This window comes from Dermacentor variabilis, chromosome 4 (genome assembly GCF_050947875.1).
Source record: "Dermacentor variabilis isolate Ectoservices chromosome 4, ASM5094787v1, whole genome shotgun sequence".
Lineage (NCBI taxonomy): Eukaryota > Metazoa > Arthropoda > Arachnida > Ixodida > Ixodidae > Dermacentor > Dermacentor variabilis.
In genome coordinates this window covers 37,836,162-37,864,120 of record NC_134571.1, presented here as the reverse complement: position 1 = coordinate 37,864,120, position 27,959 = coordinate 37,836,162, and the positions used below count along the sequence as shown (strand labels likewise).

General features: G+C 46.6%; 1 protein-coding gene across 3 annotated transcripts in view; it reads left to right on the top strand.

Moving 5' to 3' along the window:
- LOC142578951 (uncharacterized) overlaps window positions 1-20,710 on the top strand; it is a 43,318-nt gene extending 22,608 nt beyond the window's left edge. For all 3 annotated transcript variants that reach the window (XM_075688690.1, XM_075688689.1, XM_075688688.1), the window contains exons 4-9: window positions 686-1,083; window positions 4,884-5,018; window positions 6,731-7,189; window positions 12,980-13,315; window positions 15,148-15,396; window positions 20,344-20,710. In XM_075688690.1, coding sequence (XP_075544805.1) covers window positions 686-1,083; window positions 4,884-5,018; window positions 6,731-7,189; window positions 12,980-13,315; window positions 15,148-15,396; window positions 20,344-20,487 — 1,721 coding nt within the window. In that variant the 3' untranslated portion in view covers window positions 20,488-20,710. The remainder of the gene's footprint in view (window positions 1-685; window positions 1,084-4,883; window positions 5,019-6,730; window positions 7,190-12,979; window positions 13,316-15,147; window positions 15,397-20,343) is intronic.
- Window positions 20,711-27,959: the final 7,249 nt, after the last annotated feature.

Genomic DNA, 27,959 nt, shown 5'->3' with positions numbered 1-27,959 from the left:
TTTCAGTTCTTTCTTTTTTCGTGTTTGGGCCGTAGAGGCTCTAGTAAAAGTACTTGAAACTTGCTAAATACAGCTTTCGGTTCGTTTAATATATTATGTAGTTGAATTTTACCGAAAATACAATTAATTGTAGGCCGGAGCAGACGTCGTAAAAATTCGTGACGTCACAGTGAGCAAGTGCGAAAACTTCAAGGCAGCGTATGCACTTTTTATTGTATAAAAAATTTTTGTTTGCTATTGTAGCAGGATAATTTACACATACAGCTCAAGTTATTTTCTCTTTAGCGGGCCTTTAAGATTACATCTAAATAGAGCTTCCATTAAACATACTTTATTACATTTTTGGGTCAGCAAAAGCTGACATTGTTCAGTAGTTGTTGAACCTGCTTGTTACAATACCTTCAGATGCTCTCACTTAGAAATCACGGCACAATTTTTCGCGAAGTCATCCAAAAGAATGGAGTAAATTCTAACAGCTCATGGACGTGAGAGTTGCTTCGGTTATGACAAGTATGTCTGAAGTTGATACTTATGAAGGGTAATTTACTAATACGTCTCATATTAGTTTTCTCTAATACGTACAATGTCAGCACTGCAGCCCTCCAAAAAACGTCAGAAATTCCGATATTTAGTCCGAAACGTCCGAAATTTTCAATAGAACGTCCTATCTTCTCGGGCATTGCAGAGGACAAGCGCTCGCCGAGCGCGATGCTCTGGTTCCTGCGAAACACGTCGGCTACGCGCGTCGAGATGACGCCGGACTTGCTGTGGGCGCTGCTGAGGCGCGCCGCGCTGGATCCCGGGCCGGTGCTGCTGCCCGAACTGCGTCTGGTCAAGTGTTCGCGGGGTCTGGTGACCACGCAGCTGGTGCGCCTCTTCCAGCGACTCCTGCCCGGCGCGAGCCTGGTGCGCGTCTACGAGAAGGCGGGTCACTGCTGCTCCTACGTGTGTCACCCGTTAGCGGCCGGCGGCGAGCTGCGCCACCACGCCACCGACCACGGAGACCTGGTGACGATCGGCAAGCCCGTCGGCGACTGCCGCGCGGCCGTGTGCGAGGCCGACCTCCTGACCGAGTGCCCGCAGGTGCGTCCGAACACTCGCTTCGCCCGAGAACTAAACTGTGACCCGCCGTCGCCCAGTGGGTATATGACACTGCGTTGCTGATCTAGAGGTTAGCGGTTCGATCCCGGCGGCCGCATTTCGGCGAGAGCGAAATGCAAAAGTGCTCGTGTACTTAGATTTAGGTGCACGTTAAGGAAACCCGGGCGGTCAAACTTAATCAGGTGTCCTTCACTACGGCGTGCCTCATTATCATAATGTGTTTCTGGCACGTAACACCCCGGAATTCATTTTTTTTTTTAAGTTCTGGACCCGAGATCTCCTCTCTACATATACATGGTAACTGAGAAATCGTTTTATTGCGTTAGCAATTATATGGACACTCCAGGCACATTTTTGCCGTCGGCGTCGCTGTCACCATGATGTTCTTATAAAGTTCAAGGTCGATAACATCGTCGCTCTATGTGCGAGTGAAAGCGTGCGAGGGTGAGCAGACGATGGCGGCTCAATCTCGCGCGCAGAATGGAGGAAAGCGGGGAGCCAGCGCGCCGTCTTCCGTCGCACGCAAAGCATCCGGGGAGAGCAGGGGGCGAGACGTTCTACTCCGGCTGCTGCTGCACGTGCCTACATCTTGAAAGCGATGGGGACAGTGCGCCGAGTGCTGATAGCTTCGTGTGCGCTGTTTTCGCCGCTTAGTACGCGTTGAACCGAGGGGCAGCGCGAAGGTCAATTCGCTCGCCGCCGGTACCGCGCCTCCTCACTCTAACGTGTTGACAGCGGGTTTCCGCGGTCATCGAGTGAAATGTGTTCATGTTTGCCTCTGCGCGCGTGGTACCATGCTTGTTAATTTGGTTAGTAAGCGAACGTTTACAAGTTCATACGGCCGATAAAACTACTATCGTTACTTCGTATAGCATTAATAAAGAGAAAATAAGACATCTACCCCAATCGTAGCAATTGCTACAAAGGAAAACAATACGGGTTCCTCGAAAGAAAAGCTTCGCAGTTGAAGAAAAATTCGTCCTGGTCCGGGACTCAAACCCGAGACCACCGCCTTTCAGGGGCAGCCGCGGTATACCATCTGAGCTAGCCGAGCGGCTAGCAGATGGTACAGGGCGAAGTCGATCTCAACAAGAACTCTGAAGCAAAGGCATGAGTTTGACGTAATAGTTCTGCGGAAACCCGCAGGGCGGAGGGCAGAAATTAATAATGAAGAGAAAATGAGACATCCACCCAATCGTAGCAATTGCTACGATTGGGTGGATGTCTGGTAGTGGTGGATCTGGTGGTGGAAACTAGTACAATTAGCACTCTACTAATTTGCTATCGCAATCGAGGCTTCACCTTTAGGGCGAAAGTGCGACTTTTTTCTCAAGAACCACTGCACCTATTTTGATAGCGTTTGCGGCATTTAAAAGAAATAGTTTAAATCTAGTAGCTACAATAAATGAATATTCAATTTATGCCATCAATTACCTTAGAAAAAAATTTGAAAATTGCAAAATTTTCGTACAGCTTCGTACGTCAGCAATTGAAAACGATATCACAGTTCCATGCTATACCTTATAAAATATCTAAAGCCGACAAAGTATAGGGCGCTCTGCAATATACCATTACTTTGTGAGTAGGATTGTTGCCAAACCGTCGTAAATATTGTAGTAGTTTCACGTAAGCTTGCTAATTCATGTACAATCGAACGCCTTTATAACGTAGTGCTTGCGGCGTCCTAAGTCATTCGTTATACAGGTCATTTCGTTGTAAAGGTCGCGCACCGCACAGCTCACAATAGAACCAGGACAGAATCATTCATTCGTTATACAGGTCATTTCATTGTAGAAGCGCTCGACTGTGTGAATTCGTTCGCTTGAGGTGCCCTATAACAAATACAGTTATCTTAAAGAACTACTATATATGTTTCTGGTGCAGAGTTGCGGATTTGCAAACTTCGTCGTTCGATTTTATTGAAACGACCGATTTTCGGCAATTTATTGCAAAAATAAATGCGGGTGTTCTAAATCAATATTATGCTTCCTAAAGAGTCGCCGGAACTTCACTTTCTAAGTGCAGCAAATTTCACTCAAATTCGATCTAGCTAGTCGTTGTCTAACAAAAGCATTTCTGCGTTTCGCATGTATTCGAATAGGAAAATTGAAGTTGTTCACGAGCTAAATACTCCTGTTAGAGTGCTTCTAAATATTCCTGTTAGAGTGCTTAAGTTTGTTGGAGGAAGAGAGAAAGATTAAAAAAAGGGGGGGGGCCGGGAGGGGTAGAGCAGCAGAAGTTGGAGTTGTAGGTCGGCATGCTGATTCCCGAGTACACTGGCTCATGCTCTTTCCACGTATTTCCGAGGCATGAGACTGAGCGTTAGGAAGTATCGAAAGGTTTGAGCGGACATGAGTATCATAGGTAGTTAGTTCCGGTGAGTGGCAGTCCACATGAGTGCGAGTCAGTATACGTATAGCTTACAAAAATATCGGTGAGTGAGCACAAGTGAGCACAAGTGAGCATGCAAGCTTATTCTGCCATCATATGCGAAGCACTGCAAAATTAACCACATTACTGCGCCAAGAAACGCTGCAAGTCGACCTTGCTGCTCGTCGCCGCTAGCCATTAGAGAGTTTTATATGAAGAGGGCACAGAAAGATTGTGTACGGCCCAAATCATGTACTAGCTCAGTGTTTCTTTTTATGCGCTACACGTTCCTTTGAAAGGAAGTGTCATACTTAGCCACCTGCCGCTTTTGCAGCAAGGACATTTTTATAGAAATTTGCAGCCAGAAAATTTCAACAATGATTTCGCCAATTCCGGCCCTATAACACTGATACACGAACTACTGTGCTTGGGTTTCATCAAAATAATTCCGTTCGCTTTGTATTTTCCGTAACTACAGCCGTACTTCCAGCATAACTGCAATAAATGATTCGTAACAACTTACTATCATAGCCTGGCGTCATAATAAATTCGCTCGTCTTGTTCATTTCACAAATATGTTAAAATCCTGATTTGCACAGCGTTATTCTTCCTCCCTCTCGCATTTCTTCCCGCACTGGTCATGCACAAAAAGTCGGAATATTGTTACGCAAGACGCATACATATTCACAATCTTCTATTGATTAACCGGACCTCTCAAAACTGTAATCGCCTTTCCAGACCAACCGGCTCGAGTGTGAACCACGCCCATTCATGGCGCCCATTCTAGTGAACCACGCCCATTCCACCACGTGTGGACCACGCCCATTCTAGCGGCGCTTTAGTTAACATTGTATTTGCAGGAACCTAACAATGTCTGTATAGTATTCATTTTTCTACACTGTACGTACTCATCTTAATAATGTCGTTGACCCTGAGAGTAATCAAAATAAATAAATAAATGAATAAACTGTAAGCATATTCGCCACACTTTTCGTTCGTAAGTGCTCTTTGCTATTGGCGGCACTTTCGCTAATATTATGTCCAGCATTAGGATTCGCTGCCATTCGCTCTTGCGAACAGTTCTAGCGTAATAGATTTGTTTCTTTTCTGTGTGAATATGGTTCCCGTATTCGTGCACAGTGTCCACCGGAAATCTTCATTCCCTTGCTTAACTTTATTATCTCCCCTGCAAATTATATGCGATGTTCCTCGCCATTCCTGCAAAATGCAATTTCTAGTTCTTTTGCTATCAAAAACCCTCCCTCTCATCCTCTCTCTCTCTGTTTAGCGCGCACCAGGTCTCTCTCTTCTTTTTAATGCGCGGAACATATTTCTAGAAACATTGAACAAGTCCATCGTAAAAAAAAAAGAGAGAGAAACACTCACATGAAGTCGCCAACTTTCCTCCTCAGGGCAAGGTAGGCACCATCTGTACCGGTGGTGCCCAAGACACTCAGCTGCTGCCAACAGGAGACAAAGGCTTCGTGGATTCCGATGGCTACATTTATCTTACCGAGCGGTCTGCGCCCAGGATCGAAGGTCGCAAGGTACGTTCGCTAGGGTTTGGTCCCAAGGGTATGCCATCGAAACGACGGCAGCTGCAAAGAAACGAGCAACCCGTGGATTCTTCTGGCAATGCTCAATGCCCCTTCGGCCATATGCCAAACTTCACCGTAAAGCACCGGCGTAACTCAGTGAGTAGCATTTTCAAAAAATGGTATTTCACAACATCGGCAGAATTCTTTCAATTGGCATTTACATTGACATTTACATTTACATTGACATAGGCATTTACGGCGCTTAGTCGTAACTTCCCTGCTACGCGTTATGAAATAGCAGTGTTTTGGAGTTATGACAAAGCACCGTAAATGCGTACGTTGTTAGAAGCAACGTTACGTTAGGCGGCGTTGCCTCACGACGTTGCCAACTGAAAGTTTCTGAAATTCGGCCGAACTTTCGAAATACAGTTTTGAATATGTTGGTACATTGAGGAGATATTTGACATGGCCGAGGAGGCAGTGTCCAGAATTCCTGGACGTGATAAAAAAAGAAGAAAGAAAAACTGTGATCTAAACGATTTACAATATGTGAGGCGCGCGCACGCGCACATATGAGCTCACTTTCACATGACGTGCACATGACGTGTACTGGCAAGGAGGGTATAGTGCGACCGGAACCTCATACCAGGAAATGGCGCGAAGCTGCAGACATTACTGCCTGAGAAACCCGTATCGTTTTCCCTTTTAGCTTGCTGTGCCACTTCTTGGCTGATGCCAACGTTACCTTTCATGAAACTTGTTTCATTTTGAGCGTTTCATTTGAAGCAGCGAAATAATTGAATGCTGGGGTTCTCGCTTCCGAAACTAGTAGGCGTGAGCTTATATATCAGTGCACCTTTTGTGGGCACAGCTCCATACAACTTGAGAACACACAGGCACATTGGACGCATTCTGAAACCCCAGCATTCCCGAGCGTTCTCGCATCCTCAAAAATCTGGGATGCATCGGGCGGAATCGAAGCCGCGAAGTTGATAGTTTTCGACTGTCGGTATAAAACGCCGCAGCTAATGCGCCTACGTACGCTGCAGGTCAGCCTCGGATTACGTAGCAAGCGTTGTTGTGATCGGCCATTCACCCCCGACAACCTCCGGTCACGGCTAGCGCGATTATGGGTAACGGGCCGACGGCCTCGTCAAAATGGTCCTCAAAAGGGATGATTTTATGGCCAACGCGGAATTACCTCGGTCAGGAGATGTTTGGGCAAATAGTGCAAGGATACGGTCCATCACCTGTCAGTCGCCCAAATTGGCACGTCCACGCCGGGGACGGACTCGGTGTACGATGGGAGTCAGTGTGCGATGCCCCTTCTCCTGTTTGTGCCCAGTGATGTGCGGGCGTTTCCGATAAAGCCCCCTTCGGAGGGAAAGGGAAACAGACCTCCGGATTGGCGGGGCCTGGTGGCATCGGTCTCCTGACGCCGGATTGTGGGAAGTGACTGATCGATGACCACGCAGGGCATAAAAGGAGCGACGGTTGGCGGGAGTGATCGGCTGCTACAATTTCTTCATGAACTTTTTCTGTACTACTTTGAATTTTCTTGTAGTTGTGTAAGTATAAACGTGTTTGTAAAACGTCCTGGATATCGGGCCCAGCCCCACGTTCCCTTACTCCTCCACGAGCAAAGTACATCCCACATCTTCGGATCCTCCAGTCGCAACAGCGTGTTCACCTGCGACGCGGCGCTTGCTTGTATACCGCAGGCCGACATTGCCCTGATCACCAAGTGCCTTACGGACATACCGGTGGTGAGCGACGGCGAGGTGAGTTGGCAGCGGCTCAGCTCGCCCAAGGTCTCGCTGGTCGCCTTCTATTGGAGCAACACGCCGGGCGACACGTCGGGCGAACTCTTCCGGCCGCTCAGCTCTAAGCTGCCGAGCTGGCAGTGGATGCCGCTGCTCTGCCCGCTCGGTCCGCCGACCGGCAAGCGGCCGGACAAGCGGCAGTTGCTCAAGGACTACGCCGACGCCATCGTCAAGCTGCAGCGCTGCGGCGAGGTGAACGTGACGCGCGCCGCGCCCGTCCTCGTGGCTCTGGCCCGATCGCTCGGCGTGCCCGTTGGCCAGCTGAAGCTGGACGCGAGCTACGTCAGCCACGAGGCCGGACAGGACGCCAGCTCTGCATCTGAAGCTGCCGCCCTCCTGGAACACATCGGATACGAGGTAAAGGCGGTGCGGAGGCGTGGTTTATTTGGCCATTTCTGCGCTTAGTCCGCCGTGACATCTACAACGGTGTCTTGAACGACGGCCCAAGAAAATGTTCCACATTTAACCAAGAGAGTTTCGTATGGCTTCTTCAAAAGCGTCTCGAGCGAAGGCTAAACGACGGCATGTTGCGTTTTTTACAGGCCTATATATGATTCTAAAGATCTACATGACCTTACGCAGGTCGCGACGGGAACTTTGGGTTATGCACTGAAAGTTGTAAAGCGCGGTGCAGTAAGCGTTCTGCCACAAGCATTTTTTAAAGAAGCTTATATTATTACCGGATATAAATGAAAATGAAATTTTGTGAGGCGATTATGAGAGGGGGCCGGTTACACTCCGCGACATCCAGGCGAGCATGACCAAACTGACGTCCATCCGTGCACGCCTGCAACACTTGAGGAGTGACTGGCGGGCTCCTCACCCGACGACGCCATATTTGAGCTGATCACACAAAGCAGAGGCTCGCTGCCGTTGCTTCGACCGGCGCTCGCGATGTTCGTACTGCGCGTTCTCCCATATCGGTACCGTGGGCCCACGTGCGTTTACGTAACGACCTGCTCCACTTTTGTTGCGAGAGCAATTATACACTCTAAGAAAAATCCCGGGGAAAACGGGAGTAACTGCGCCGTTAGTCCTAAAAAGGGCGCTTTCGTCCCTCAAAGGACTAACTGCATGAATGTGCGGGCCATGTGCAAATTTCGGAGAGTAAGTGTTTAGGCCCTGCTCGGAAAGAGAGCAATGGGAGGACGAACGGCAACAGTTACTCCCCAGGCACTTCGCTGTTTTCGTCCGTGTCATGGAGCGATGCGGCGAAAACGGTATTGTCTATACATCGTGAATGGTTCGAAGTTCGTGCATTGTCTATTGAACTACATGCAAAGCCTTGCCTCTTCGTGAGAAAATTACGTGAAACTTAAAACTGAAATGTGAAGAGGCATGCCCTTCGTGCGCACCCCATAAGTGAGCGATACACATTAAACGCGCAAGTCACTCATAGACGGCTAGATTTTCTTGGTCTATAGTACCTAAGTTCCTTCCGTTCCAAGGAGGTTGCGAACTGAAGCGATGTGTAGCTCAAACGGCACGCGCTAAGCGACAGAGAAATTGCCCTTCTCTGTCGTCTTCGGTGCCCCGTTTGAGCTCGCTACACGTATACATGGCGTAGTGCCTCAGTTTAAATCACCCTAAAATACTCGGGCTGATTTCTTTTCGCAGTCGCTTATGGTTGCAAGTACACTCAACGTTAGACTCTGACTGCATAGCTTGCACAAAATACAGTCACATTTATATTGCCGCACTTGCGTTCCCGTGCTTAACCTTGTCGAAATAGCCCGTCTGGCCAAGCAAGCGGCGTGGTGAAGTGGTTAGAGTATCTGACTTGTGAGCGAGAGGAAGTGAGTTCGAATCCTGCTGTCGGGCACGTTTTTTTTTTTGGCTCATTAATTTTTTTATTAGGGTATAAATGCCTAATTTAATTATTTAAACCTTTGCGGAGCATCGGAACGAATTACAGTTACTCCCTTGAGGACCATCGGGCAGGGGCAACTGTTAGTCCCCGAAGGAGTAAGCGCATGGGGAGTAACAGTTCATCCCATGTCAGTTCGTCCCCAAAAGGACTAATGGTTGTGGCAAATCAGTTAGTCCCCAAAAGGACTAACCTCCTTACCCCTTTTAGTCCTTTTTTTCTTAGAGTGTATGGACATTCCGGGCACATTTCCGCCGTCGCCGTGATGTTCCGTACAAAGCCCAAGTTCGATAAAGGAGGTTCTTAACGGAGCGAGGCGATAACATCGCGGCCGCGCGCCGTATATATGCTGTGGGTGCGAGAGAAAGCGTGCGAGGGTGAGCCGAGTGGCTCGACCTCGCGCGCTCAAGGGAGGAAGGGGGGTAGGAAGCGCGCTGTCTTCCATCGCGCGCAAGGCAGAAGTGGAGAAGGGGGGTTCTCCGGCTGCGGCTGCATATGACGCGGCTAGATATAGGGTAGATGTAGGACCTCAGACCTCAATGCGCATATATAGATTCGATACCCACCGCAGAGCGCTTTCAAAACAAGGCCCGCGCGGCCGCGCTTAGCCATACCTTATATAGGTAGCAGGTTCCTCGGTGTTCTCCTCCCCCGCAGCGGGGAAGGATGAGAACACCGAGGCACCTACTACCTATATAAGGTGCGGCTTAAAGCTGTTAAAGCGTACCAGTTTCACGATGGTGATCTCTCGCATCGTGCAGCATCTGCGGAGGCGGTTCCTTTACTACGCGCGCGCACTTGGTTTTCTCAGGTTGTTTTCGTTGCTGCTATTGGTGCGATGGAGCTTGTGACATGAAGGCGACAACTGTGACGTCATCTCTGCTAGCAGGGCGAGTGGTGACTCTAGAAGCGCGCGCGGGCTTTTGATTGAATGTTGAACTGTTCTGGCGGCGTACGTAGGTGCAACATACAGGGTGCTTTAACGACACTTTCAAAAAATTTGGTGGTTGCCTGTGGCAGGTAGCACAATTCTAACTCATGAGGTGGTCTACTTGAAGAGGCGGAGATTACTTGCACAAGGAATTGAAAAACATAATTTACTAATCAACAAAAACTCACTAATTAAGTCTGTAGCTAGTTACCTTATGACCCACACTGGAATTTACAAATTCTAGCCGTATAGAGTTCGCAAGGCGGGTACACTTGGAACGAATTTTCTGGATGACACCAGTTTCGGGATATTAATTGCCGAACTTTGCAGAGAAATGCATTGGCGTTCCATTTACCTTTGTGCTTCAGTGCATAAAACGACGCCTTGTTAAGGGGACACTAAAGGCAAATATTAAGTCAAGCTAAAGTGATAGATTGGAACTCGAGAACCTCTAAGGCGGCAGTATTATCGCGAACAGAGCCTTAATAATTGAGAAATCGAGGTAAATGCAGGACATGATTAGAGACTCCTCCGGGACATTCAAGCACTTGCCCGATGACGAAAGCACTCCTCAGTTAAATTCTGTCACTAGTACTCAACTACTCATTGCAAAAAAACATTCTCGTATTGTAAAATCAAACAGAATAGTACTTGTCTAGTTCCATTTCATGTTTAGAAAAAAGAACCCATCGAAATTACCGTTGACAACGACGCGGGCGGTCGAAAGGTTTAGTTTTCACTCGACTCTGCGCCGCCCACGCTTTCGCGTTTCAGTAATTTCCTGATCACGTAGTGCTGCGCTGGTTTTACTGGCTCGCGAAACTCGCACAAACTGCCAGTGGCAGAGAATTAAACTTCTATGTGATGTCGCGAGATGCCCGAACGGTCCACGCCACTTGACCAAAAAGCAGCTGCAGCGGCGAATCCGCCGCCCTGTCTTATTACTCACCGATGACAGCAAAGGGCGGTGATGGTGAACGTCACCACTCCCCCGGTTGACTGGAGGGAGATTTGAATTTCGAAAAAGGTATTCGGACCCTTCAGATACAATTTTCTCGTAAACCAAGTATTTCCTTGGCACGAAACTAGCGTTGCGAGGTTTCTGAAAAGTATTTAAACAGTCCACTTCGACTTAGTATTTGCCTTTAGTGTCCATTTAAGAAAGCAACTGGCGCGTGTTTTCCCGCTATAGTGTATATGCGCCTTTACCTACGGGTCTCGCTGGGTTAATCCCTTCGTATTCCATAATAGACGTGCTGAGTGGTCTCCGGATTTTTGCTGCAGCATACACACGCCTCACCTTGTTGCGCATATTTGCTTCCGTATGTTCGAGAGGGCGCCTGCCTCATGGATGGATGCTATGAGTGTCCCAATTGGAAAGGGGAGGTGGGTTGCCCCACCAAGCTCTTGTTATTGTGTTGCCTAATTTCCTACCGATGTTAAAAAGAAAGAAAAATAGGGAGGGGGGAAGAGCCCATGAGGAATTCCAGTCACCAAACTTTCTCAACCACTATTGGGAACTTTGTTTTTTACGCCTCCGTTGTTTGTCGTTTGCCTACTTCCACCAATCTTCCGAACGCCTCTTACTAATTTCTATCATATGCTTACTTTCCTCCTGCTCTCGCTGAACCCAAGGGCTTCAGGAGGCCAGAGGTGCCTAAATCGACCGCTGAGCAGATATCTTCACATTCTAACTAAACATGCTCCATCGTTTTTCTAGCTTTATCGCAGCAAGCACCATGCCTCGTTTTCCTTCTTATATCTCCATTTATAGGTGGGTTCTTATCTCTCTTCAAAAAGTAATGAGCTTCCCTTTGAGTTATCGTAAATTGTTTCTTTCCTGATTTCGTTTTTTCCTCTTAAGTAGTTACTCATGGCAGGTTTATTTTCATTGCCGCCACCCATGAGGTCAGCTTAGCCTCTCTGACTCACCGTTTGACGATCTTTGTTGCCGTGTTGCTCACCATACAGGCCGCATACTCGCTGGTAAGTTTCCTAGTTCTTTTCCTCCACTATGAATTAATGTTATTCCTGTACAAATACCTGAACTACCCCAGCCCATTTACTTTCTTCCATATTCCAGTCGTTCTCCATAATTAATGTTACTGTGAGCTTCCATCACTTCAAAACTAGTCCAGCCCATATCACCCTGCACAGCTCCATTTGTAGTCTTCCCGTGAGCGCCCAATGCGAGGCGACCCACTGACCTTTGGTTCCCGTCGAGTCCTGATTGTACCCCTGATTTAAAGCAACAACCGCATTTCCAAAAGTAAGTCCTGGAACCATTACAGCTTTCCACATACCTCGGAGGACCTCGTACCTATTGTATCCCCATAGCGCTCTGTGCTTCCCATTATGGCTGCATTTCTCTTCCCCTTGACTGTTACGGTTTTTTCCTGTGCTTCCATATGTCCATTGCCTTCGTTTATCCATATACCAAGGTATTTATATTCTTTTACCCGAGGTATTTGCTGGCCCTGTATTGACAGTTATGTTCACTGTTCCCATTGAATACCATAACACCTGATTGTTTAACGCTAAATTTCATACCTAAATTCTCGCCTTCCTGTCCACAGATATTAGCCAGACGTTGCAGGTCGAGCTAGCAACACAATGTCGCCCGCATAAAACAAACCTGGAACCTGCTGCTCTACTACTGTACCCGCCTGTTTGCATGAGAAATTAAACCCGATATTAATTTCCTCAAGCGCCCTTTCCATCCTTACCATGTACATCATAAGCAGCAGCAGGGATAAAGGGCACCCCTCCCTCAGTCACTTGATATCAACATTCTCCTCGCTCCTCATCCCTTCCCATTCATTCTCATTCTCGCTGTTAGAGCACCAATCAGCGGCGATTGAAATGGACAGTCCACTAAGTGGACACTCACAGAATACTCTCCCTAGTCTGCATCGCCCAAACGTGCCCCTTAATAAATCTGTTAAATTTCCTTTAACCTGGCATGTGATCCATAATCCCCCACGCATGTATGGGCCGTTTACAGACAGTTTATAGACATTAGTCGGCAGGAAGTACATATATATTAGGCCGTCCCATACGGAAAAAGTCCCGTATATACCATACTCCTGTATATGGTCACATGGGTTTACATGGGAACACGCACGTTTTCCTGCAGGTCCTATTGGATTATGTAGGATTACGGATGCTGGTCATTTGGGGCGTACATAATCTTTCAATAGAGGTGTAAGTCCACATGACTCTCTGTCGCTCTGTGATCTCTAGGGCACAATTAACCTTTGCGTAAATCGTCAAAATAAATCCTTGAGCGCGGGAAGCCCGCGGATTCTTCGCTGTACTTGCACAGCTAGCGTCTCGACCGAACCCGCAGGTGAGCGCGGCCGAGCTGGGCGAAGAGGTGCCCCTGCGCCATCTGGTGGAGCGCGCGGCTTGCACGATGGTGCTGCCCGGAGCGCGCCGACTGCGAGTCTCGCTCCTGAACGCGAACACGTCGTTCGACGAGGTGGCCGACCTGGTGGCGCGCAGCTTCACGTCCAAGAACCGGCTCGACCTGACGGTGCACAACACCGAGGAGCAGCACCGGCGAAGCCTGAGACACCTGTGGCCGCAGCTGATCGCCGACGCCGCCACGAGGCTCGTGCGCGACGCAGATACGGGAAAACTACTCGCCGTGGGCGTCTGCTGCGACTTCAGCACCCCGCAAACGGTCGGTGGTAATAAACACTTGAACGACACAGCTAGCCTTTCTTTAAAGGGACACTAAAGTGAAAAATGATTTCCTCTGCATAAGTAAAGTACCGTTCAACAACACCGTAAACACTGCTCATACAACGATGAGACGTTTGCTGAGCCAGAAAAAGCGCAAGAATGAAGTACGGGTGGCGACGCCTACTTAAGTTCGTGCACCTGGGGGCTGTGACGTCTTGGATTTTGATGGCATCTTCTAGGGCCTACTAATTATATATAGCGGTACAGATGGACTACTTTGTGTTCTAAAGAAACCAAATATTAAACATGGCAAGTTTCGGGAACCTTTATTCAGCCAACGCGACCCAAATACGAAAACATAATTTGGAATCCCTGACGTCACGCTGACGTACCAGCGCTGGGGTTTCGACGCGAAATTCAAATACTGATACTTGTACTTTCATTTTCTCATCTAATAATCATACTATATTTTTGAAATGACTGCCTGCAGGGTTCTCAAACAATGCTTCATTAACCTACACTGATTTATTGTTTCGCTTTAGTGTCCCTTTAACAGCCATACGCTCCCGTTGCATCGACGAAATGTACGATTCATCTACTATTGCAGCTGGCAGCTACGAGGATAACGTGGAAGACACGGACGAAAACAGCCGCGCTGGTGGCGACGTCTTTTGGCGCAGTAGTGTTGAACCTGAGTGCATTAGAAACGTTCCTGTGCTGCACGCGTCCTATAAGAGAGAGAGAGAGACACTGACGCCCAAGAAGACATAAAGATGCACCTTTGATTATGAAGATTATGTCGCTTCGCTCACGCATTTGCGCTGGCAGATAAGTGGAGTATATCCATCCCAAGTGAAAATATTGCTACTGGTTTTCAAGTGGTACAACTGGTTTTCAAGTGGGATGAACTGCCCTGATGTGACCCTAACTGCAATAAGAATTTTGCGCTCCTTGGTACTAGACAGATTCAGAAAACACTATGCTTTAGCATAGCATAGACGTACTAGTGTAAATGGATACCTAAATACAGAAAGAGCTGTAGGCATGCGAAGTTGCCTATATCATGTGGCACTGTGTTGAGCCAAAGAGTGCACCTTCATTGCAAAGAATGGCCATTTCATTGCAAAGAATGGCGTGAGCGTGTCGAAAACGGCATGATTATCATGCGGCGGTATTTCTATAATTATTCAATGGTGCCCTTTTTTTCCTTGCGTGGGGAGGCGTTGGGTGGTGTAATTGTGCAAGACAACAATGTTACTCATTCTGGTTCAACGACGAGTCACAAGATGTATATAGCACGTACGATAACGTGGCTGCTCCCGTTCTGCAGCATTACCTTGAGCTATCACATAAATGCACCAAGCTGGTTTATATATATTTTTACTGTCTGGAATATTCATAGCGCTAAAGCGCAGTCTGAAAGAGACAGACAGTATGTTGCACTGGAACTGATGTCTTGCCATAAGCGAGCTCTTTTAGCTGCTCAAGCAGTGTCAAAGTCTGTGACCCGAGATCCAAGGTAGACATCCCGTAGGCGCTGTATGCCGAGGATCGGTGATTGTTCGCATGTCAACCGCTGTAGGTAGATGTAAAACTAAAATTTTCAATTATATATAACGTTGTACAAAAAGCGTGGAAAGCTGCAACACGTACGAAGGACAAGGCCTTGCTTTGTTTTTGACCTGTCTTAAAGAGGAAAAGGGATGTGTAGCTACTGCCCCGACGCAGATACCGCATCTGCTGTGTGACTTCACGTTCTGGAGCTTGTCCTTGCCCACGCAGCCCTTGTTCGGTGCTAACATGGTGCTTATATTACACCACCGCCAACAGACGCCCGACAACATGGCGGAATCGTTCCTGGCCATCGCCGAGTTAAACGAGTCGATGGAGCAACCCCTGCGCGCGGCTGTCAACGCGCTGGGCCGACGCTTGCTACTGTGGTTCATGGTGGGCACCGGCACCGACCACCACGCTGACAACATCGCGCTCGTCCTGCTGATATTGGCGAACACACTGCGCGACGCTAAAGCGCTGCGCTACCACGGCGTCTGCAGCATCAACTCCCACCTGGTCACCAACGTGAGTACAATACAGGACTGTGCATGTACCGAGACACGAACCGGCAAAGTCAGACGAGGAGGAGGGTGAGACACTGCAGCGCAAGTCTATATTCGACTTTTGCAAGTATGCATTAGGGATTTTTTCATTCTTTTTTTTTAACAGCTAAGTTGTATACCTCTACCGCCCAAGGAAGTTTTCTTGTCGTAAGCAAAAAACTCGCCATATGTGGGCCGATATCCCGGAGATAGTGCAATGCCGGACCGACTCGCGGCGGAGGTGAAGCAGGCGTTAAGCACTCCCCATACGAGGGCCGATCCCGAAGATAGTGCAATGACAGCCTGACGCACGGCGTAGGTGAAGCAGGCGTTAGGCACTCCCAGGGCCGCTGGATAAAAAAAGAAAGCGGCCGTGGCACTACCCATACATGCGCCGATCCCGAAAACTGTACAATACCGGCCCGACGCGTGGCGGAGGTGAAGTAGGCGTTAAGCACTCCCCATACGAGGGCCGAACCCGAAGATAGTGCAATGCCGGTCTGACGCGCGGCGGAGGTGAAGCAGGCGTTAAGCACTCCGCATACGTGGGCCAATCCCGAAGATAGTGCAATACCGGCCCTACCCGCGGCGGAGGTGAAGCAGGCGTTAAGCACTCCGCATATGTGGGCCAATCCCGAAGATAGTGCAATACCGGCCCTACCCGCGGCGGAGGTGAAGCAGATGTTAAGCACTAATACGTGCGCCGATCCCGAAAATAGTGCAATATCGGGCCGACCCGCGGCGGAGGTAAAGCAGGCGTGAATTAAGCACTCCCCATACGTGGGCCGATCCCGAAGATAGTGAAATGCCGGGCCGACCCACGGCGGAGGTGCAGTTCGCCATTAAGGGGCCCACATACACAGCTTCGCTGGTCATCCTTCTTCACATAGAGGAAGGGCACTGGTTTTTTTTTTTTTACCTACACTTTATGCAGGCTCGTGTAGCCGAGTGTAGTATAGCTCAGTGCCGGACAAAGGCTATGACATCGTGTGATGCACTTGGATTGCTGGGCCGTAGCCAATCAGAGCAGACAGCACGTCGTACTCTGCATCAGTAGACGAAAAGCGCCTGACTTCGCTGGCCGCGTATATGCCCTTGCCTGAAACTACACGTCGATGTGAGAGTTTCCTTTCATCAACATATCTAGACAAACAGCAGCGAAATACATCGCGAATGCGCAGTGCACCAAGACAACTTCTCAGTGCTCCGCGCTGTACACAACGTACAGCGCGGAGTCTGAAACAGCCCGCACGATCCATGAGTAAGATAATTTGATCTCTTCGGAAAAACAGCTCACCTTGTGTGATACATGGTCATGCCAGCACTTCGCTACCGTCCTTGCAGCGAATATTCACTATCGTCACTGTATCAGCGCCGACAATCACAGTGTTTAACGCTTGCTTCACTTCCGCCGCGTGTCGGCCCGGTATTGTACTATCTTCAGGATCGGCCTACGTATGGGGAGCGCTTAAAAGGGCCCTGAACCACCCCTTGGGCTTGGGGAAATCCGCGGGTAGCATACGCTGTTGTGAACATCTCAGCCAAGTTCTGCTGTCGTACGCGGTCCGTGGAGCTCGCAAGCGGAGCGCGAAGTCACCTTTTTCTCTCACGCTCTCGTTTCAAAAACCCCATGATCCTCGCTCTCTTCTGTGTGCTTTATTTCGTCATAAAGCACACTCCAATACGCGACTGCTATTGGTCGCTGCCACGGTCGCTGCGCTCGGCTACATCGCGGCCGCCGCGAGGTGCCGCCACGAGTCCAGTGGCCAAGCGCATAGTTTCCTACACTATATGGCTAAGCACACTGCGGCTCTCTGAGGACAGCCGCGTTTGGCTTACGTTTAGCGCGGCATAGGCACCAAAGCGGAAATTTGAACTGCGCGCCACGGTGACGTCTCCGCCGTAGCCTTCGCAGTGCAAGGCATTGGAGGAAGAAGGGGAGCACAGCTGAGGCCGTGTTTGATTGCGGATAACTCCGATGCTGCTGAACGCATTGAAGTACTTTTTGCGGCAAAGTGGTGCTGAAATAGCCTATCTTCACTTTAAATGTATTTCTCCACTTCGATAAAAAGTGGTTCAGGACCCCTTTAAGAGGAAGCTTTAGCTCGGGTGCTCCTATCTAAATACATGTAAAAGGAGAGTTCGTAATTCTTGGCAACCACTGCAACAAATTTGGCGAGGTTTATTGCATTTAAAAGAAACACTTAAGATCTAGTGACTGTTGGTTTCGAATTTTCGATTTAGGTCGTCAATTTTTTGTTAAATGACAAAGATCGAATTTTTTAGAAATCGAAACTATGAAGTTTACAACTCTAACTCAGCAATGAAAAATGATATCAAAGTTATGTGAATTGCATCTAATATTACATCTAAAGCGCACAATATTGACGTCACACATGAATCTCAAAAAAGTTCAGTAATATAGAAATACAAATTTTACAGAACCCTTGTACACAATGTAACAAACTCGCATAAGACATAAAATGACTATCAGATCTGTATGCTTTCAATGATCTAGTGGATGCCGTTTACAGAACTGCGATATCTGTTCTTGATGCAGAGTTACTAATTTGTAAACTTCGTGCTTCTATTTTTTTCCAACTATCGAATTTTTGAAAATATTTTTAACTTCATTAAGGTGCTGAATCGAAATTCCGCTTCCAACAGTCACTAGAACTTAACTTTCTCTCTCAAATGCAACAAATTTAATCAAAATAGGTTCATGGGTTACCTCAGAAAAACGTTTTTGCGTACTTGAATAGGTTGCATCGGAGTTAATTGGGCACGAGCTAACTTCCTCTTAACACCTGCGACAAAATGGCGCCACGCGCTTGCAACGCCAGCCTGCTTGTCGTCGGCTGCTTGCATTCACCGAAACCAGTGTAGAAGCTGTAGTTTTCATGCTACACTACAGCTATAAAAAATGGCTTCGTGTAGGTGGGCGGAATTATACTTTTCTACACCAAGTAAAAGAAATGGCGACTTCCTGCACTAGCTACACTCATGTAGCCAGTGTAGCTAAAAAAAAAAAATTAAAGTAGCCCTGTTACAGGAGCGCGAAATTGGTTAACGTAGGTGCACGTTTGATTGCGTTGTGCATGTGGCTACGTCTTGGATTTCTCATTCACTGCGTCCTTGTGCTGCCCTCTTGTATACATTTTTATTAGTACCGTGCTGTGATGTATTTATCTTCTTCTGCGTTGTTGTTGCTGGTTCGTCTTCTAATAAGTGCTATCAACTTGGTCAATCCTTAAGACTTCTGTAGTGCAGCCGTGAGCATCTGCTGACGAAATGCACGGCACGGCCGCTGGATGCAAAGGCACAGACCTTGCTTTTCCAACGAGCGGCCGTGCGTACGGACGTACGGCAATAGTGATGTGTAGTGCAAACTGTGCTTTTCCATTTACAGAAATGCAGCACTACAATTAGAGCAAAAGCGCTATTAACGAAAAAAATTGTCAACACTCACGTTTTTAATTTCGCGCACAAAACGCGGTGCCGATGAGGTGAGTGTGACGTCACAGACATCGCTGTACAGGATCCAGAATATTTGGCTGCGCGCATTAAAAAAAAAAAAAAAAAAGATTTTGCGCTCACCGCTGTACTGTTCTTGCTCAAATTTTGCAGAAAAATCTCATTTTGGCGTTGACTTCCAAGAAAAAAGTGCTAATTTGCCGGCACCAATGGGGACGCAAACTGCTGCCGTGACGGCGCAACCATAAACTTGTGTCGCCACCTGTCGTCATCTGCAGAAAGCAGCGTTTCAAGGAGGGCACTCACCTGTTCCAGGCAATAGAAACTCTGTGGATCCAGGAGCGGGCAACACACGGCAGCCCTCCCTGAAACATTGCTATCTGCAGATGACGGCAGGTGGCAACGCAAATTTGTGCCAGGGCTGGCTTTTCAGACGCCATTTCCCCTGCAATCCTCTTTAGTGAAGTGACTGAGATCAGAGCCATATATGTTAATTGATGTCTGACCGTTACTTATCTGTGGCAGCAACAGAGTGAGCCAGGGCCTGTGGCTGCTGCCCGTGCTCCGGTCACTTTCGTCTTCATTTCTTACATGCATACTCTGAAATAATAGTTTTATTTCATTTAGTTTCGTATGTAGCAGGCAACATTGCGAAGGCTAAAGATATTTCTGTCATTGTTCGCACCTGCAACCAAAAACTAGTGCGTCACATAAAAGAAAGATAATAGACACACGTGTTCTAATTCTATGTAAAATTAAGTTTCATATTTCGACATTGTGAAACATGACGTATTCATCACATGGAGTCAAATGCCTGTTTGCTACCAAACAAGCAAAGTGACCAAAGTTTCTGTGACCAGATGTCATAGCTCATCATTTCTAATTCGCAACCAAAACATTAGTACGCCACACACTCGAAGCACAAAGATGCAGAAAAAATGTGTAATCTGATATAAAGTTGTGTCTTCAAGGTATAGTTGTAATATGTGAAGCAGTTCTTTTGTGGAAATTATCCAGATTTTTTAAAGAAAGGAAGAAAACCCTGCACCGTGAAACGCAGAGTGAGTGCAGTTGGCATGACGGCCATAGTTATTTAACACGAGAGAAAACACCACTTCATCTGCTTTGATACTCTGATATGTTTATTACTATTGATTTCACAATCTACCAACTGATCGCCTTACATACAAACACGGCGTTTGCTAATTCAGTAGTGTTTATATATATATGCTCAATCATGTTACAGTTTACACTGTTCTCCATTACAGGCACAGGCCATGATTTGAATCTGCAGTGGCAGGAAAGTTACGGTTCATGTGCTTGTATGTATGACATGCTTTTGATTACTGTGCCATTGCAGCTAAAGCTCACGTGCCTAAACGTCCTTGAATGAAAAAAATAATAAATCCCGACAATACAAGCCAGGCTGCTACCATAATCATAGGGCTCTGTGCAGGTAATCACGCAGTGCTGGTTCCAGTTCGACGTGTTCGACGAAGCCCCAGTCGCTGGTTTTGAGTACTGTGGCCGCCAACCGTTCGCCAATATCCGTACGGGCACGATGATTACATCTGTGTGCAAGTTCCTGGATCCCAGCTAGCCCCATCATGCACACTTCCTTTAAGAGAAACTTGAGAATATCGAAACATCCCGGTGCAACAGTGTGGGCAGATTGTTCGCCAATGAGGGGCACACTGGTGTGCACGTTATAGAGCTTCTAACCTAGGCAAACTATTGCCTAATTGCTGCCATGAAAATTGGAACTTACGACTCAACAGCCAGAGTCTTGTGCAATAAAAGCAACGAGATCACTTATTGTTTGATGCTTTGTCGCAGATTGTGTATTCATTGTCAGAAAGCATTAGAACAAGTATATATATCATGACCAATTCAGGTTGGCACTTGCAAACAATTACACAGCATTAGAACAGAAAGATGAAAATGACATAGAGGCAATGAAGGAAACCGTAACTAGGCTGGCTTCAGAAGCAGAAATTGAAGTGGGAGGTAAGGTACCAAGGCAACCAGTGGGTAAGCTCTTCCAAGTAACATGGGACCTAATAAAGAAATGGCAAAGAATGCAAGTGTCCAACTCAAGAAATCAGATAGAATTCACAGAATTGTCAAAACTAATCAACAAGGAGAAAATAAGGGATATTCAAAATTATAATGTAAAATATGGATGCAGCCTGAAAACAGTCAGAAGGAAACTAGGCATTGGACAAATCAAGATTTATGCACTGAAAGATAGGCAGGGTAACATCATAAGCAATGTCAGATACAGTAAAAGCAGTGAAAGTATTATACATATACTGACCTGTACCCAGAGGAGTCGGGATACCACCATAAGAAACAGTAATGAGAAGGTTATAGACACTCCTCCTATAACTAGCAGTGAAGTTAGAAGGGCCTTGCCAGACATGAAAGGGGGAAAGTGGCAGGAGAAGATGGACTACAAGTCGATTTAATCAAAGATGGCGGAGACATAATGCTTGAAAAACTAGCGACCCCTTATACGAACTGTCTATTGATTTCAAGGTTCCCAGAGAACTTGAAGCATGCCAACATCATACTAATCCACATAAAAGGGAGATATTAAAAAAATGAAAAATTATAGGCCTGTTAGCTTACTTCCAATATAATATAAAATATTCACCAAAATAATCTCCAATAGAGTAAGGGCAAGACTGAACTTTAGTCAACCAAGGAAAAAGGCAGGTAGGTTTCAGGAAGGATGGATCACATCCATGTCATCAATCAGGTAATGGAGAAATCCGCAGAGTACAATCGGCACCTCTATATGGCTTTCAGAGATTACGAAAAGGCATTTGATTCAGTACAGATACCAACAGTCATAGCGGCATTACGTAATCAAGGAGTACAGAACGTTTACATAAATACCTTCGAAAATATCTACAGAGGTTCTACAGCTACCTTAATTCTACACAAGCAGGAAGATACCTATAAAGAAAGGGGTCAGACAGGGAGACACAATCTCTCTAATGCGTGTGTGCTTGGAAGAAGTATTTAATCTATTAAACTGGGAAGGCTTAGGAGTAAGAATCAATTGCGAGTATCTCGGCAACCTTCGATTTGCAGATGACTTTGTCCTGTTCATCAACACCGAGGACGAGTTACAACAAATGATTGAGTACCTTAACAGAAAGAGTATAAGAGTGGGGTTGAAGATTAATGTGCAGAAGGAAAATATAATGATCAATAGCCGGGCAAAGGAACAAGAGTTCAGGATTGCCAGTCAGCATCTAGAGTCTAAAGGAGTATGTTTACCTAGGTCAATTACTCAAAGGGGACCCTGATCATGAGAAGGAAATTTACAGAAGAATAAAAAGGGGTTGGAGCGCATACGGCAGACATTGTCGGATCCTGACTAGGAGCTTACCAGTATCATTAAAAAGAAAGGTGTACAATGAATGCATTCCACCGGTGCTGACATATGGGGCAGAAACTTGGAGACTGACAAGGAAGCTCGAGAACAAGTTTAGGACTGGACAAAGAGCAATGGAATCAAGAATGTCGTGTCAAGAGACAGAGAACGGTTTGGATCACAGAGCAGATGGGTAAAGCTGATATTCTAATCGACATTAAGAGAAAAAAATGAGGAGCTAGGCAGGTCATGTAATGCATAGGTTATATAACCGGTGGACCGTTAGGGTTACAGAATGGGTGCCAAGAGAAGGGAAGCGCAGTCAAGAATGGCAGAAGACAAGGTGGGGCGATGAAATTAAGAATTCACAGGTGCTAGCTGGAATCGGGTGGCTTAGGACAGGGGTAATTGCAGATCGCAGGGAGAGGCATTCATCCTGCATGGACATAATATAGGCTGATCATGATGATATATATCATGACCATATAAAGCCAACAGACACTGAAGCCAAGTAAAGCATCGGGGTAATTTACTGTGGTTGAAATTGAAATGCAACAATCTAATAAAAGGAAATGAAAGTAGGCGGAAAAGATAACATGTAGCCGGTGCGAGCCAAACCCACAACCTCCGCATTACGCATGCGTTGCTCTACCGTTTGTGCTACGGTGACGGCCATCAAGAGAGAGAAAATTTTATTTACAGAAAGGCAGAGATGTCGGCCTCTGGCTGCTGTGGCCTGCTACTGTACAATGGGGGCGGGAGTAGGCTGTCGAATGATTATGATGATATGAGGAGAATGTGCGTATATACAAGTTCACAATGCTGTGGCATCTCTACAGTCGTGCATCTAGCCCAGTTGGTTGTAAAAAGGCTATGGCGGCACTTGTGATCAAGGCTGCACTGTTTGCATTAGGCCAAGGGCCCAAAAGAAACTTATCTGATAGCAGCCTCTTATCGACGTTTGCAATGGAAGAGACCAGTTGTTGTTGTTCTTGGGCGTATGCAGGACAAACACAAAATATGTGATCAAGTGTTTCTAGCACCTGACACTATACTCGTAATTTGGGCAAGTAACACTTCAACATATGAGATTGTCTATAACGCTTGGTGAATGCGACACCAGGGCAAATCCGGTGCACCATGCTTGTTTGGCTTCTTTTGAGCTTGTGAGGCATACGGAATTTCATTTCTGGGTCCTACTTGTGCACTCGCTTTCCATCCACTAACTTGGGTATTTATGTTTACTAGATCTAGCCCTTGGAGTGTTAACCAGTGCCATTCAAAGCCAAGGTGGATGGATGTGCCCATCGGCATAAAAAAACACGTAAAGTTAGGAAAGCAGACACGTGGCTAAAGGACCCTTGTATGCTACCTATAATGACAACAAGGCTGTCAGATTCGAGACCCTTGCTATGAATGCATGAGAGATGAAGGGAAACTGAGGGGCTTGATATTTGTTAATCACGACCACATAAAGCCAAGAGGCATTGAAGCCGAGGAAAGCATCGGGGTAATTAACTATGGTTGAAACTGAAATGTAAAAAATAATAAAAGAAAATGAAAGTGGACGAAAAGCTAAATCGCCAGTGGGAACCGAACCGAAAACCTCCACATTATGTGTGCATTGCACGGCCATCAACCTGTCCACTAACTTGGCTATTTATGATTACTAGATCTAGCCCTGGGACTGTTAGCCAGCGGGTGAAAAAGTATGTTCCACATCCACCTACCATGGATCTGAGTCTATATAGCAAAGGAAATCTTCGTTTGCAGGTGCCGCAAAATGTATATTCTGGTAACAAAAATTTCAAATACAGTCGCTGAGCGATTGCTGAGATGCCCTCCCTCTGCGAAGGCGATGCTGACACTGGCCCACAGAGGCTTGCAGTGATGGCACCGCATCCCAGTGATAGGCAAACCTTGCAGACTATTGCAGTGAACAAGGATCAGGGGGGGGGCAAGCAACGTCCGAGTCACCAGGGTCTTCAAGAAACCCAAGGGCCCTAAACCTGGCTGGCTTCCGGGACGTATGCTTCGCAAAGATGCGGCAGACCAGGTGGTGGAGCCTGCAAGTTGTCAAGGTGTTGCAGGAACCAGAAGTCCCTAAACCATTCCCGGACGCACACCTGGTCTGGTCTTCTTTCTTGACCTCATACTGACGAGTGCACGCAGCAGGTCGCCGGAAGAAGCAGCTGCCCACTCGCTGCCATTCCACCGCATAGAGACCACACAGCACTGCACCATGCAGTTAACAGGAGGAGAAGATTGCAGATAATAATGATTGTCACTCAATGGTGCCACTTCCATTACTGTTGGCAACTGACCTCAAGCGCCCATGAGGTTTTCGTCATAGTCGTCGTTGCACTCTTCTTCAGAACCGTCATCTTCGCTGCCACTGCCGCAGGTCAATGCCGAGGAACCACCACCAGAGTCCAAGACTTCGCCCTCCTCGGGCTCGGACGAGGACAACGTGCCGCTCTTGTTCTCGGCTTCACTACCTAACGAGCGGCACTTCCGAGCCATTATTTTCAACAGCTTGCCTTTGTGTGCCTTGGTGGCTCCCTTACCATCAACGGTTAGGTCGTCGCGCTCTCTGACACCTCCGAGTCGCTAGAGGTGGCCGTGCCGCCATGTTTGGAGCCATGCACGGTCTTTGTGCTTCGACAACTTGTCCCGGTGATGCAGTACTACATTGCGTTGATGCAGTAACTGTGCCACCAGGTCTCTTCTCCAACGGTGGTGCCGGGAGCTTCAGCAGCGTGCAGGAGACCGCTCCACCCCCGCGTCCTATGCCAGACCTGATGATAGTGACAGAGGAAGAGCCAGCGGAAACACTCCTCAGCAAACACCAGAGCTGCAGCTCACACCCTGAAGATGGTCACACACCAGGCCAGGCAGGCGACGCTACTGGCCGCGGAACGGGCAGCATCTGCCTTCCTTACGATCATAGTCTGTCCCGGAAGGCAGCCGGGGCCCCACATTACAGGTGCCACTGTGGGAGTGGCGCAGTCCCTCAGTCCACGCCAGCAGGTCCCGCTCCTGGCCGGCCGCACCCAAGATTGCCCAGCCGAACCTTGAACTACCGCTCGCGCTCACGAGTCACTTTGTCTCCCACTTATTCGACTGCTGGCTCCGATGCCGGAGTTCCCATAGTGATTAGGACAAAAGACGCAGAGCACAAAGTGGGACTATATTATAGAGCGTTTTTTTTTTTCCTGCACCAAATTTAAAAAAATTTCCTATGGCACATGGCACAATTCTAAACTTTGATCTAGATTACTCGATCAGGCCGCCATCACTTAAAAAATCAGAATGTTTAATTGAATAATTAACATAAATACAGTGAATAACTGTTTACTTACATTGCGGCACCTATTTCCATCTATAAATTGTAGCTAGTGAGTTTGCAAGGCATACTGACTTGAAACGAATTCTGAGGATTGCACAGGTTTCGAGATATGCACCGTCAAATTTACAATAACAATGCAATGTTCCACTTAAATTTTTAAGGAAACGCCACTTCATATGTTGAAGGAAAATGTAACGAACTATAATGCATTTGATCGGACCATTCCAAAATTTATATCTCGGGACTGGTGTAGTTCTTTCCAAGTGGACAGGTATTGCCAACTCATTGGCTAGAAGTTGTACATTAAGATATCTGCTGTAAAGTAATTCAGTAAAATTAAATTCGTGTAATTACACAATTAAGCATTTAGATTTTTTGTACAAATAATGGCCACTTCGGGTAATTTGGCTCTATGGCCTGTCATAGGGAATTTATAAAAAACTGGCACAGCTAAATAAGAAAGAATACACCTGGTTGGTATATTAGAGATGTGGGTATATCAAATTCGTCGAATATGAAGAGAACACGAATACTTAGCGTGGAATATCAAATTGTGTATCGAATAATGATGCGCAACTGTATTTATCAGCAAGTTTGATGATTTTAACATGTTGGAACATCACAATTACATTGTCAACAGTTTAAAAAAGAAAATGAGACTGGTAAGCTGTTATACTAAAAATGAAATGTTGCACATTTGACTCACGTTAACTTGGAAAACTGAGTAAGTGCCACTATGCCTGTTCTTGCCAACCTGTGGCTTACTATATAGTATCCAGTACTGGTAAACTCAGAGGTATTTGACCCCTGTGCCAGCCGTCACTCATGTTTCCTGTCAAGGAATAAGCTTAGGATTGGGGAATCGCTGCTGAGGATAGGCTCATTGGACCTGTACTCCCGTGAGGAGCATTCATATTGCAGTTGGATTACTGTCCGCAGTCACCATCATCCCCTTTCGTTGCCCTCACTGTCCAGAAACCAGTGCCCGCTTGCCGAGAGGCTGGCTTTCCTGCACAACTGAACACACTTTACATACAAAATTTCGCCAGCAGCACAAGATTATCACAAAATTCTGCACTAAACCAGAGACATTCTTAGATGTAGACAAACGTTATGAACCATCTTTGCTCCCACACAGCCACCAATAACTTCGATTTGTTTAGAATATTAGCATCAAACTGAATATTACAAAATTTTCAGATCCCTATTTTTGAATTAAATACAAATATGTAATAATCGAAATTTTTGAATATATAATATATATAGTCTTTTTGGAAGGATTGAGGTGTCATTGTTAGGCATGTATAAAGTAGCAGATAACTGGAAATGTAAGAAAAAAACAAAATGTTCTGACAAAATTTGATCACCGAGAAACTACAACGCTATGACGACAAAACAAAGAAGGGACACATACAAGCAGTAAGTCACAACTTAATTTTTACTGCACACAAGGAAAGAACATACTGCACATTGTGCATCACCTAAGAACTGTACAGCAGTATATATCTGAGCTATATCAGTGTTCTGGTACGCTGGCGGTTGTTTTTTTACACACAGAACACATTTGCCACAGTGAAGTGAAGGCATTGCCAAGTGTTTTAAAAAAGGCATGGGCCTAAAATTCGCTTCCAAACTGCCACAGTAACAAGAAGTTGCAGTTGCCTCACATATGTTTGTACTTTCTTGCTGATGAAGTGTGCTGGCAGTACTATAACCTCTGCTTTGCAAGACCAGTTTTAATTTCGCTTTTGGGCACTCTAAACTTGAAACCACAATTGTCTTGTTATGCACAGCTTTGGAATAAAGTTCAACTCTGTCTACGGAAAATGAAAACTGACTTCAGGACCGACTGAACAGAAGCTTAAACTGCAACCTAATGCAAGGTTAATTCTATGTCTATGCCACAGGCAGACTGTATATAGGTCATCAGTCAGCCACCCCATTTCGAGACATCTTTAAGAAAAGAAAAAAAAAAACAGTAAATGCAATGGGGCAATGTACAGTAACCACCAACCACTATTCATAGTGGTTGATGATTGATGATGAACCCTGAAGTGAGTTGAGGATTTAAATTTTTCTACACATAGCAATCTGTTGAAGCACTGCCAGCCTCCTCCTTACAGCTTCCATCCAGTGTAGAGAGGCATCCCTGCCAAAATTTTCATGCTATCTAGGTGTGTTGAATCAACATGTTAAGCAGATAATGATCTGCCATCTTGAGCACAGCAAGCTATTTGCTCTTACAAACAAGTGTACATAGTGATTACAGCAAGATGCAAGCACCACCAGTTTTACATTTGGCACTTAGCCTGACAGAATTATCAAGGTTACGCAGAAG